Consider the following 13,499-nt stretch of genomic DNA (forward strand, 5'->3'; position numbering starts at 1 on the left):
AGTGGGCTCAGCTGGAGTCATTTCTGAGAACTGAGCGACAATCCCAAGTTTCTTATAATATTTATAGGTTCATCAGCATCATACCTTAGCTGTTACAGCATTGGCGGGTTTAAATTGCAGCCTATGTGACTTAGGACCACACTTCCAATGGTCGGGGGGCTCGGTATGTTTGTAAAAGAGATACCAGGGGCAGATCTATTAGGACAGATGTAAGACTGGAGTTTGCAGAAGCAGAACTTAGGCCATCTTCCCTCCCTAGACAAGATACCAGCGGGCAGCTGCTTCACTAGTGAATTGCAAGCAGCCACTGTGCAGTCTGTGCTGGGAGGAGGGGTCTGCTTGCTTTCTTTGCTCTGCTTGTGGCCCTATTTCCTCTACAGTTGATTGTTGGACTCTTAATTACAGTGTGGCCCCCAGACCAGCAGGCTCAGGATCACCTGAGAACTAACGAGAGAAGCAGATTTTCAGGCCCCACCCTAGACGGGCTGAGTAAGAACCAGGATGGAGCCCAGGAATCTGTGTTTTAATAAGCGCTCCAGGGCCGGCGCCGCAGCTCAATAGGCTAATCCTCCACCTAGAGGCGCCGGCACACCAGGTTCTAGTCCCAGTCGGGGCACCGGATTCTGTCCCGGTTGCCCCTCTTCCAGGCCAGCTCTCTGCTGTGGCCAGGGAGTGCAGTGGAGGATGGCCCAAGTGCTTGGGTCCTGCACCCCTTGGGAGACCAGGAGAAGCACCTGGCTCCTGCCATCGGATCAGCGCGGTGCGCCAGCCGCAGCGCGCCAGCTGTGGTGGCCATTGGAGGGTGAACCAACGGCAAAAGGAAGACCTTTCTCTCTGTCTCTCTCTCTCACTGTCCACTCTGCCTGTAAAAAAAAAAAAAAAAAAAAGCCCTCCAGGTCATGTCCAGGTCATGCTCACGCATGGCCAAGTTTGAATACACCATTGATTTACATTCTTAAAAAAATTTATGTGAAAGGCAGAGTTACAGAGAGAGATGGAGAAAGAGAGAGAGAGAGAGATCTTCCATCCACTGGTTCACTCCCCCAGATGGCCACAATGGCCGGGGCTTGCGAGGCCAAATCCAGGAGCTTCTTCTGGGTCTCCCACCTGGGTGTAGAGGCCCAAGCACTTGGGCCTCCTCTGCTGCTTTCCCAGGTGCAGTAGCAGGAAGCTGCATCAGAAGTGCAGCAGCTGGGACTCGAACCAGCGCCCATGTGGGATGCTGGCATTGCAGGCCACAGCTTAATCTGTTGTACCACAGTGCTGGCCCCACCACTGGTTTACTCCAGAGGGACTCCTAATGCCAAGGCCTAAGTTTCAAGTGCAGGCTACTACACTATTCCAAGTCTGGAATGCTAAACTTTGCCTCACTGACTGTTTGTCTAAAGCCGAGGCCAGGCCCGGAGGTGGCTGATGCCATTGGTTGAGTGGTACCCAGGAAATCTGCAGTTCAGACATCTTTTACCCCCTCTGGAAAGCGCCGTGCCTTTAGCTTCTTCCTTGAGGAGGTGCACCTTCCTGTGAAGGGAGTGCACAAAGGTTTAACTACCAGGAGGGCAGGGTCCACAGGGTCACCTGAAGCCCACCCACCACACTGAGATCTTCCTAACGAGCTCTTAGGAAGCTTTCCCTCTCTGATGCCATCTTAGAGTAGCCCCAGGGAGGGTCTCCGATGTCACAGAATTGAGCCTCACACTCACAAGCCCAAGATGGGTTGCCCAGGGACTCGAGCTGCACCCTCCAGCCCAACAAATACTTCAGCTAGCACTGTGCAAACCACCAGCACCACAGGCCCTTTGAGGCTTGGTTTAACTTAGCAGTAACATGAAGGCTGGTGGCAGGCAGAGTCTCAGGAGGTTCCGCTGGCTGCAGGACCCCCTTATAGCATAGGAGTCGCACAGTCCAACTGGGAGAGGGACGCGTCTGCAATCATGGAGAAGCAAAATCTGTCCAGTCTCCTCCGTTTTCCATCCCCTTCCCAACACACCTGCAAAGCTCACACATCATCTGGGACAGAGAATGGAGAAAGGCCACCAGGAGACGCAGAGCATTCGAGAGTGAAGTCTCTGCTGAGCCGTGCCCACCCTCTGCGCGTGGGGCACTCTCCTGTACAGGCGCATCTCCTCTTCCTTTCTTTTTCACTTTTTCCAAAACAGGCCTTGAGTAAATTCCTAGGTGCTCAGTACCCGAAGGTCCAAACTACCAGATTTTCTGGCTTTTCTATCCCATGTCATGAAAACATCCATTTAAAAAAATGTATTTATTTATTATTTTTGAGATAACACGTTTAATCCACATTGTAGTCAAAGGCTTAATGCTCCACTAACTAAAGAGTTCACCAAAGAAAAAGTAAAAAGAGCGTAGATGAGCAGGGAGACGGACAAGGGCTGCACATCAAATGAAAAGATGGGCAACTCCACGCAAAGTCGGTTTTTAAATAAACGCAAAATCATTATGATTATGGTAATATATAATTTTTTATTTTTAAAAAGTTTTTTTGACAGGCAGAGTGGACAGTGAGAGAGAGAGACAGAGAGAAAGGTCTTCCTTTGCCGTTGGTTCACCTCCCAATGGCCACTGCGGCCAGCACGCTGCAGCCGGCACACTGCACTGATCCGAAGCCAGGAGCCAGGTGCTTCTCCTGGTCTCTCATGGGGTGCAGGGCCCAAGCACTTGGGCCACCTCCACTGCCCTCCCTGGCCACAGCAGAGAGCTGGCCTGGAAGAGGGGCAACCGGAACAGAATCCGGTGCCCCGACTGGGACTAGAACCCAGGGTGCTGGTGCCGCAGGCGGAGGATTAGCCTAGTGAGCCGCAGCGCCAGCCAAGTAATATATAATTTTTAACGATTAGTTTGACAAAGTACTGTAATTACAGCAACACTGATACACACAGGCATTTCTTTCTCTTTCTTTTTTTATTTTTCTTCTTTGATTTTTTTTTTTAATTTTAGTTCCCACATGGAAGGGAGAACACCACATTGAGTGAAAGAAGCCAGGCACAAAGAGAAAAATACTGCGTGTTCTCCCTTACACGAGGAGACATACATCCTTTGGTTTTCAATCTGCAGCCTTCTCCATAGAAAGCTAGTACTGGCTCCCTTTTTTTTTTTTTTTTTTTTTTTTTAGATTATTTATTTGAAAGGGAGAGTTACAGAAAGAGAGATGTTCCATCCTCTGGTTCACTTCCCAAATGACTTCAAAGGCTAGGGCGAGGCCAGGCTGAAGCTAGGATCCAGGAGCTTCTTCCAGGTCTCCCACGTGGGTACAGGGGCAGTGGAGCAGCCAGGACCCAAAATGAGCACCCATTTGGGATGCTGGTGCTGCAGGCTGTGGCGTAGCCCACTATGCCATTAGTCCAAGCTCTCAAAAAGCACGGCTTTGTACAACACTGGCAGTGCACATGGCAACATTGCTGAAAATGGTAAATGTTATGCCATGTGAAATTTATCACAAATTTTTTTTTTCAAATTAAAAGTTGGCAGAAAACGGGGATTAGGATGTGGTCAGCCGGGTCTTTGGAAGGCTCCGAGGGCCGGCCACTCTCAGCTGTCCTGCCTGGAGGGTCTCCGGCAGAGTTGGGGGGAGGGTAGCAAGTGCCCAACATGCGGTTTTTGCTAATGATCAGTGCTGGGCCTCCGTAGGATTATTGCCACTGAGAGCCACCCCCGGCTTCAACTGCTCAGCCTGCCTGGGGGCCACTGTCCCTGGGTTCCTCCCCCTGCAAGCCTTGATGTCAGCGTTGGTCACTGGGCAAGGGGGGACTAGATCCTGGGAGATGCTGCCCTCCCCCGGCGTCTCTGTCCCTGGCACAGTCAGCTGGTCCTCCACGGAGGGCCACCAAGCGGGAGGGGGATGAGTGGAGTCACCGCTCCTAAGGCTTCCTTGCTCCATGCAGCTTTGAGGAGCTCAGGGTGAGCTCCTCCACCATCCACTTTGTTCCTTCAGACGTCCCGTTTTAACCATTCACAGGATCAATTACTAGACACTGACATCTTTCCATCCCCGTTTGGGGACGGCTCCTTTATGTTGACTTCCATGTGAGTTGTGCCAGGGGCAGCCAGCATTGCCTTAGTCCCACGGGCAGGAATTATACCGATTAACTTTCTGCAGTGCACAAGAAAAGCGTGGCTGGAAGAGAAGACCGTAGACATAATCGGTGGGCACCCCCACCCACCCCCTGGGGCACGGCGACATTGACAGGACAAAGCTGGACCATCCCGTGGGCCACGGCTCTGCCTTCGGTTAACAGCACTGCCCCAGCCCTGGGTAAGGGAAGCTGAGTGTCAACGTCCTCACCAGGGACGCTCTCCTTCCAGGACACCCTGGAGCTGTGCGCCCGCGAGACGGAGTTTAAGAGCATCCTCTTTGCTCTTTGTTACTTCCACGCCGTGGTGGCAGAGAGACGAAGGTTTGGGCCTCAGGGGTGGAACCGGCCCTACCCCTTTAACACCGGGGACCTCACCATCTCCGTGAACGTGCTCTACAACTTCCTGGAGGCCAACGCCAAGGTGAAAGAGATGGGTGTTCTGGGGCCGACCAGCACGGGTGCAGGTCAGCAGGGCAGCTCTCAGGGGGACGCAGTGGTGTCACCACACATACGGAGGGGAGGGTGCTGGGGAAAGTCTACATCTAAAACCAGCTGGGCAAGGAAGTGCCAACCCCAGGACCAGCCGGGGCTGAAAACAGCGCTACCATGTGGTCACAGCCAAGGAAGCTCACGGAAGCAGTAGCTCATGCCCTGGGGGAGTCAGACACCCCCCCCACCCCCCCACAACCCCCCACCCCCACCCCCCATCCTCAGAAACTCTTCTGCCTCCAGCTGCTGGGCTCCGGGAAGCCCACCCTCCCCATCATCCCTCCATCTGCCGGCTTTCCCCAAAGGGTTTCCCTCCCTAACTTCCACACCAGTGAACGCGCGAGCTGCATTTCATTCTCTGTGAATTTTCCAGAGGAACAATGAGTTCATCTTGGCGTTCTTGGCACAAGGGGCTACTGGGTGGAACCCGCCTTCATGGTCACGGCTGATGACTGTGACAGAGGCAAGGTATCTACGGGAGGGAGTTGGCATCTCGCCCCTCCTCACCCTTCACTGCAATTCCTCAAGCCTTTTGCGCGCTCCCAAAATATGTTTGCATCTGCTGGGCACTGATCGTATAGAGAGAAGGCAACAAGGGGGTCACGAGAAGCCCGCCTGTCAGGCCAACTCCATGCTTCACGGGGCAGTCTATCTTTCGGCTATCTCTAAGGTGCCCTACGACGACTTGCGTTACCTCTTTGGTGAGATCATGTACGGAGGCCACATTACAGACGACTGGGACAGGAGACTCTGCAGAACCTACCTGGAGGAATTTATTAAGCCAGAAATGTTGGAAGGGGAGCTGTCTCTGGCGCCGGGGTTCCTGCTCCCCGGCAACATGGACTACAGTGGGTACCATCAGGTGAGGTCACACGGGGACAGGGCTAGGGATGAGCAGCTCACGGAGCTGAGTCTGTGTCCGCTTTGGTTCTCTGCCCCAAATGTTCCCGGCTCAGCCCCAAGGATGCAGGACCTCTCGCCCCGAATCAGTCACAACATTGAGCCAGTGGAGATCTTTTTCCCTTCATGGGCTTTGGTTCCAGAGTTCTATCTGTTGCTCTTCCTACAATTTAACATCGGGGGGGAGGGGGGCAGTGGCTGGCTGCTTTCCTTCAGGACGTCAACAAAAGCCATCACTAGTGGAGAAAGAGCTCAGGAGAAGGAACTTGGCCAGTTTGGGGTTCAGTTTATACCAGTGACTCTAAATCTCTCCAGAGGGGTGTGGTCCAGCAGCCTGGTCACTCACCCCTCCTTTTCCCTATTGGTCCCCTATAAACGCAGGCAAACATACCCACCTACGCAGTGAAAATCAGTCTCATGGACAATTTTCTTATTAATTTGACTGTTCATGCTATTACCACAGTTTTTAAAAAGTATTCCTCTTTGCCTATTTAACTCGCCATGAAAAATATACTGAAAGATAAATTTTTTTTTAGAATTGTTATTACTGGACTTCTGAACATGCAGAAAAGAAGTCTCGAGTACTATGGAGTGGCAATGTGGCACGGTGGGTTAAGCCACCACTGGGGATGCCAGCATCCTATATCAGCGTGCCCTGGACCAAGTCCTGCCTCTGCTTTCCATCCAGCTCCCTGCTAATGTACCTGGAAGGCAGCACTGGGCCCCTGCCACCCACATGGGAAACCAAGATGGAATTCCTGGCTCCTGGCTTTGGCCCGGCCCAGCCCTGGCTGTTGTGGGCACTTGGGGAGTGAACCGGCAGATGGAAGATTTCTGTCTCTCTCCTTCTCTCTTTCTGTGTCTCTCACTCTCTCTGTGGCACTCTGTTCCATAAATAAATAAAAGCTTTTAAAGAATAATCAGTCTTTTGACTGATTGATGCCCAGGAATAGGCCCTCTGAACTTGGTACCTAAGAGGTGAAGAAGAAATATGTATTCAAAAAAAAAAAAAAAAAAGAAAAAAGTCTTGAGTACTAGACTTAACAGAAATACTGGTCATAGAAACCTTAACTGCAAGCTTTAAAATTTTTTTAAGTCATAAAGCTTAGGAGGATAAGTCTTCAAAGTCATTTGATCCAGAAAAACTGACCTATGAGAAGAAATTAAAAACAATAAATCTCTTTAAGGAAAATAAGAAGGTTTTTTGTTTAACCATTTGACCCAGGCTGCACGGCTTCTCACAGGAAAGTAGTGCAAGAGCGCCCCCTAGCGTCCACAGGATAATTTGACAAGAGGCTGGAGCAGGTGATGTGAGACGAAGATCTGATTGTTTTACCCAGGGACAGCCTGGTTTGTACACACTGAGCGACAGGCGATGTCGCCCTCTAATCTTTCCCTTAATAATCGGTGGTTATAAGGAACTCCCCAAAAGTGCAGGGGTGTGCTAGATTCTGGAAGAGATACAAAAATAAACACACACCTGCCTTTGAGAAGTGAGCAATCTTTTTACTTGGACTGGATGTTAATGACACCAAAAAATCATCAAAATAGCATTGGGAGAAAATCATGAGGGATATTTTCCTGCCATTGTAAAAAGAACAGAAGGATACAATGCGCATGGACAGCCTGGCAGGCATTTGAGATACGGCTGATTGTGGCCACTGGAACTGACTCAATTAGGCGCCACACTGCTTTTTTTTTTTTTTTTTTAAGATTTATTTATTTATTTGAAAGTCAGAGTTACAGAGAGAGGGGGGGAGGGAGAGGGAGAGACAGAGAGATATATTTTCCATTTGCTGGTTCACTCCCCAGATGGCCACAACGGCCACAGCTGGGCTGATCTGAAGCCAGAAACTTCTAGGTCTCCCACATGGGTGCAGGGGCCCAAGGCTATCTTCCACTGTTTCCCTAGGTGCATTAGCAGAGAGTTGGATCAGAAGTGGAGCCGCCTGGACTCGAACCAGTGCCAATATGGGATGCTGGTGCTGTGGACAACAGTTTAACCCACTGTACTACAATGCCGGCCCTGCCACATTGCTTTTTAAAATTTGTTAATTCCAGCGCCTTTTGCTAGGGACACAAGCTCTCCAGTTTGTGGCCCATATCAACTCACCCAATAGCCCAATTACATGTCTGTTCAGCACACATAGTCCCATATACGGGTTTAGGTTTATCTTGATGTAGATAAACGGAGGGAGGAGGGAATAAAAAGGGGGTGGAGGTGGGGGTGGGGTTCCCCTTCTGGCTGGGATCCTGTCAGAGTTTGTGTAAAACACCAGGGTAGGCTTCGTGTTTCTGAGGGATTGTGGGAAACCCTCCAGATGTCTGTGTCAGGGAGCCATGGGACAGGGTGAGACTGAAGATGGATCAAGTCTTCTATGCTTCCAAAAGAAGAGAATGAGATGGGGCTGGCACTGTGGCGCAGTAGGCTAAGCCTCCACCTGCTGTGCCAGCATCCCATATGGGCTCTGGTTCGAGTCCCGGCTGCTCCATTTCCAATCCAGCTCTCTGCTGTGGCCTGGGAACGCAGTAGACAATGAACGGGACATTCTGGGACACTGTTCTGGTGGGGGGTGGGGGAAAACAGGACAGCAAGATAAGGCAGCAGGGACAAACTTCACCTGAATCTCCCTCTAGATCCCAAACACTTGGGCCATCCCCCCCTGGTTTCCCAGGTGCATTAGCAGGGAGCTGGATCAGAAGCAGAGCAGCCAGGACTCGAATCCACAGTTGCAGGCTGCAGCCCAGCTGGCTGTGCCACAACACCCGCCCCCTTGCTTGCTCTCTAAGTGAGCCTGCCCCTGACTGATTTCAGTACATCGACACCGAGCTGCCCCCGGAGTCGCCCTACCTCTACGGCCTCCACCCCAACGCAGAGATCGGCTTCCTGACCCAGACTTCAGACAAGCTCTTCCGCACCGTGCTGGAGCTGCAGCCTCAGGACCGCCAGGCTGGGGATGGAGCCGCAGGCACCCGGGAAGAACAGGTGTGTGGTGGGGATGGCCTGGGCTCGCTCTTGCAGGTAGAGGCCCCCCCACCCCCCGCTACCAGTCACACTGGCAAGACCCAGCAGAGACCATGCACCCGAAGTGCGGCTTGTCCAGCCTGACCTGCTGGCCCGTCACCTCTGTGAGCTCCTCATCCTCCCAGGTCTGGTTGCATCACAGGAAGCTGGCCAGCCCACCCATTGTCACACTTCACTCCATTTGCCTGCCCAAGCTTAGAAAGGGCGGGACTGATCAATGGGCAAGCCCCCTCTGCTTTCACACAAAGACACCCCCTCTGCGTGAATGACTCCTGGGCACCGCACCCCTCACAGGGAGGAGCTCGTAAGAACAGCACCTCTGAAGAGTCAGCGTGGTGGAGGGAACCCTGTGGAGTAGAAAGGTAGACTGGACAGGGCGGGGCCCTGTGCCTGGTACAGGAGGTAACAGAGGGGACAAAAAAGGGGTAAGCCACCAAAGTAGAACGTGTGCCCAAATTTTTTCCTATGACAAGCTAATTCAGCGTTCGAGATGTAGCATTCCTTCCTTCTAACCAACACCCATCCCCAGTACTGCCTGGGTCCCTTCACTTAGGGACACCCTGGGGTCTCTGAGGACATATCCCCACCTGGAAGATGAAGGCTTAGGAAGACAGGTGGTTATCAAACTTTCAGGCCCCTGGGATTGGCCTTAGGGAAGCAAACCGATTGATCCTAAAGGAGTCAGACTTTCGTTCAAAGGCGTGGAGTGGGTACCATGCAAACAGTAGTTCTCAAATGTTAAAATGCTTCTGCTGAGCCGGAGAACTTGAAATCTTCCTTCTGAAGTCTGGACTTAGACTTGGGAATGAGCAATCCAAATGGCTTGGATGAAACTGGGCCTACTTCAAGGAAGCCAAGTATTTTATTTACTTATTTTATTTGTTCATAATGCAAAAATAGAGGGATAGACAGACAGAAGTCTTCCACCTATTGGTTTGCTCCTCAAATGGCCACAATAGCCAGGGCTGGGCCGAGCAGAAGCCGGGAACTCAACCTGAGTCTCGCATGTAAGTAGCAGGGACCCGAGTCCTTGAGCGTCACCTGCTTCTCCCAGGGCGAACACGCACAGGAAATGGAATCAGGAGCGGCGCTGAGACCTGAGTCCACCCAGGCGCTCTGATGCGGCATGCAAGCATCCCAGGGGCATCTCGACTGCTCTACCAAATTCCTGCCCTCTGCTTTCCTTTTAAATCACGCTGTCACCCTTTCCGCTGTTTGATGTGAAACATAGAATCTTAGAATGAAGAGAAGGGGAAGAATCCAGACCAACCAGAATGAAAAATGTTCCTTAGCTCTAAAAATGAAAAAGGCTGTAGCTGTCCCAGTGGCTGGTCCTCAACTTAGAGTGGTTCACCGGAATGAGTTGTCAGTTCTACGATGGCGCGAGGGCGATAGTCATTCTGTAGAAATCATACCTCGGGCTAGTGATACGTGGTCCCTTCCTCTCCCCCAGTGCTGGACAGCAGCAGCAAGCCCAGTTCCCTGCCAGCCCCACTGTCACTAGTGTAACCCAACAAATCACAAAGGATGTTGTTCAACACCTTATTATAAAATAGACTGTATGGTACACGATGTTGCCCAGCTGTAGGCAAATGGGAATGTTCTGAGTTCATTTAGGGCAGGAGAGGCCAACCTGTGACGTTGGGTAGGCTGGGTGTGCTCATAACAGATGCACCTTACAATGTTTTTTACTTACAAAGGGTTTGTTAGGCTATTGTAACCCCATGGTAACTTAAGGGGGAGCATCTGTGTAAGTAATATATTTCAGACAAGGGTCAAAGAAGCTTCTGTCATCACTCCCTTATGCCCTCCCCTGGCTAACTGAAGCAATGGTGCGGGCCATGATCACTTGCCATGCATGATACTGTGTAGGACAGGAAGTGTGCAGCTCACTGGGTGCAGGTGCAACTGCTCAGGAACCTGGGACTCGGCCATGGTAGGGTTCCTCACATAGAGCTCACGTATTCTCACCAGCCCTGCTCCTTCCCATTCCCTTGTGGTGCCAGGGGAAAGGCAAAGATCCCAGGTGCAGAAAGGTTTTGTTACTAGGTAGCAAAAGACCAGAGGTTGCACCTTCCACATACACTCGCAAGCTCTTCACCCAAGTCTACTTCCGTGTCCACATCTACCAGGATACTTTCTCTTTTTAAAAAAAAAAAAGATTTCATTTATTTTATTTGAAAGTTAGAGTTACAGACAGTGAGAGGGAGAGACAGAGAGAAAGGTCTTCCTTCCGTTGGTTCACTCCCCAAATGGCCGCAACGGCCGGAGCTGCGCCCATCCGAAGCCAGGAGCTTCTTCCGGGTCTCCCACGTGGATGCAGGGGCCCAAGCACTTGGGCCATCTTCTACTGCTTTCCCAAGCCATAGCAGAGAGCTGGACCAGAAGTGGAACAGCTGGGACTAGAACTGGCGCCCATATGGGATGCCAGTGCCGCAGATGGGGGATTAACCTACTGTGCCACAATGCCGGCGCCCAGGATACTTTCAAAAGTTGGTGGAGCAGTGGGCATTTGGTGCCTCAATTGAGCTGCTGCCTGAAACACCCACATCCATATTGGAGTGCATGGGTTCAAGTCCCAGTTCCACTAATAAGCATCCTGGGATGCACCAAATGATAGTTCAACTACTTGGGTCCCTGCCAGCCACAGGGAAGGCCTGGGTTGAGGTCCAGGGTCCTGGGTTTGGCCTGACCCAGGCCTAGCTGTTGTAGCAGATCAAAGATCTCTGTGTCTGCATCTCTCTGTGTCTCTCTTTCAAATAAAATGAAAATAAATAAAAACAGCTTTTCAAAAGTTCGTAGAAAATGGAATTGAGAAATAAGGTGATTGCAGTGCAAAGAATGTTTGAGATACATGTGCAGCTTTTTCATAACACGCGCTTTCCATAGATCTGTGAAGAGCCCTCACAGATGAAGGGAAGCTGAGGGTTTTTCCGTGCGGCCAGGCTGCCGTGTGCCTCAGGAGAAGAGAGAACAGTTGAGGGTGGGGGACGCAGGGACAGACAACTAGCAGTCTCCATAATCTTCCGTTGTCTGTTCTGAGACACCAAGGCACATTTTGGGGATGTCAGCCAGGACTGCTGCCTGGCCCCAGATGGCCCTCGGAGGCAGGTGAACCTGCAGTTAATCAGGAAAGGCACCTGGCTGTGCTCATTGCCACAGGGAGGGTTAAACAGCTGAAATTTGTTTTGTTCATATTCTAGAGGCTCCAAGTCCAGGATCCAGGTGCTGGCAGGTTTGCTTTCACCCAGGGCATCTCTTCTTTACTCTGGGCATGCAAACTCCTGTTGTCTCTCTTTTGTGCATCAAAATTTCCTCTTCTTGGATGTATACCAGAAAGAATAAATTGGGGCCTGCCTTAATGGCTCTCTTCTGAAAGATTTATTTGTTTGTTTGGCAGGCAGAGTGACAGAGAGAGCAAGAGAGACAGAGAGGAAGACACTCCCCAGATGGCTACAACAGCTGGGGCTGATTCATGCCAAAGACTAGAGCCAGGAACTCCATCATGGATAGAAGACACCCAAGCACTTGGGCCATCCTCCGTTGCTTACCCAGGCAGATTAGCAGGGAGCCGGATTGGAAGTGGGGCAGCCAGGACTGTAATCAGTGCTCCAATATGGGATGTCGGCATAAAAATTACTTCTTAACCTGCTGCGCCACAACACAGCCTCCTTAATGGTTTCCTTTTAACCTAATCGCCTCTTCAAAGGCTCCAGATAGTCACCTTCTGAGGTACCAGGGGTTAGCACTTAAGCATAAGAAGTCTGGGGTACACAACTCAGCCTATAGCACTTGGCCCCCCGGTGACTTTCCTTGGAAGCACTTCCTTTCTTCCTTGGTGATGAGATCCATGCCACTCACATGGGAGGCCTGCATTTATTTCCCAGCTCCCAGTTCCCAGCTTTGGCTTGGCCCAGTCCTGGCTTTTGCCCGCATTCAAGGAGTGAACTAGCAGATGGAAGATCTCTGTGTGTCTGTCTATCTCTCTATCTCTTTGCATTTTGAACAAATAAATAAAATATTCAAATGAAAACAGCTTTCTCAAAGTATCTCACTTGCATCCAAGTTATTAGATTGACAATTTCCAGGTCTAACTCCAGGCTTCAGCATCAGAATTCCAAGTTTTCTAGCTCATTATCAGGCATTTAAAACTCGAGGACTATTATTCTGATGACATCGCTCCACATCTTTAAATAAAAGCCTCATTCCTTTAGGCAATAGTTTGCATCTATCCCTGGAGCCTCAATGTTTGATAACAACCAGTATCCCTAACATTCATCTTCCAAGGATATTTCCTCATAAACCCAAGAACATCTCTAGGTCAGGGGATCCAGACAGTACTGAGGCTGGGTGTTGGTTGCGGAAGTCCATACCTGCCTTATAGAATCCCCTCAGCATTGGATTTCTTTGGTGTTGAACAACTAGCCAGCCATTTGGAGAAAAAAATACACTTATCTTTTTTTTTTTTCAAGAGGCAGAGAGATGGGAAGAAAGAGGGAGAGAGGGAGAGAGGGAAAAAGGGAAAGTTCTCATCTGCTGGTTCACTCCCCAGATGCCCACAGTGGCCAAGGTGCTGAAGCCAGGAGCTGGGAACTCAGTCTGGGTCTCCCACGCAGGTGGCTGAGACCCGAGTGCTTGAGTCATTACCCTGCCTCCCAGGGTCTGCAGCAGCAGGAAGCTGGAATGAGGAGCTGTAGCGAGGGACTGAACCCACGTATTCCAGTGTGAGACACGAGCATCCCAACTAGCACCTAAACTACCAAACATGTGCCTCCAGCTTCTCTTTAAATTCGGTTTTTCATACGTCTGTGGACCCCACCCCTTCCTCATCGGTCCTCTCTTCTCTGGGGCCTCCAAACCCTGCACGGCCAGATCGGCAACAGAACCGAACTCTGTGCCCCCACACCCAGTGTATTTTGGAACAATCTCCTCGGGCTATCTTTTCATCTTTTCGTGAGTAATGTTCAAATGGCAGCTCACAGATATAGGGCTGTTTC

At 50.9% G+C, this 13,499-nt stretch overlaps 1 protein-coding gene across 7 annotated transcripts in view; it reads left to right on the forward strand.

The window, feature by feature from the left end:
* Window positions 1-13,499, forward strand: part of DNAH9 (dynein axonemal heavy chain 9) — a 373,954-nt gene that overhangs the window by 336,618 nt on the left and 23,837 nt on the right. For all 7 annotated transcript variants that reach the window (XM_070061394.1, XM_070061395.1, XM_070061396.1 and 4 more), the window contains 3 exons: window positions 4,318-4,509; window positions 5,248-5,439; window positions 8,293-8,463. In XM_070061394.1, the coding sequence (XP_069917495.1) occupies window positions 4,318-4,509; window positions 5,248-5,439; window positions 8,293-8,463 (555 nt within the window). The remainder of the gene's footprint in view (window positions 1-4,317; window positions 4,510-5,247; window positions 5,440-8,292; window positions 8,464-13,499) is intronic.

The sequence above is a fragment of the Oryctolagus cuniculus genome, chromosome 17, assembly GCF_964237555.1.
Source record: "Oryctolagus cuniculus chromosome 17, mOryCun1.1, whole genome shotgun sequence".
NCBI classification, from domain to species: Eukaryota; Metazoa; Chordata; class Mammalia; order Lagomorpha; family Leporidae; genus Oryctolagus; species Oryctolagus cuniculus.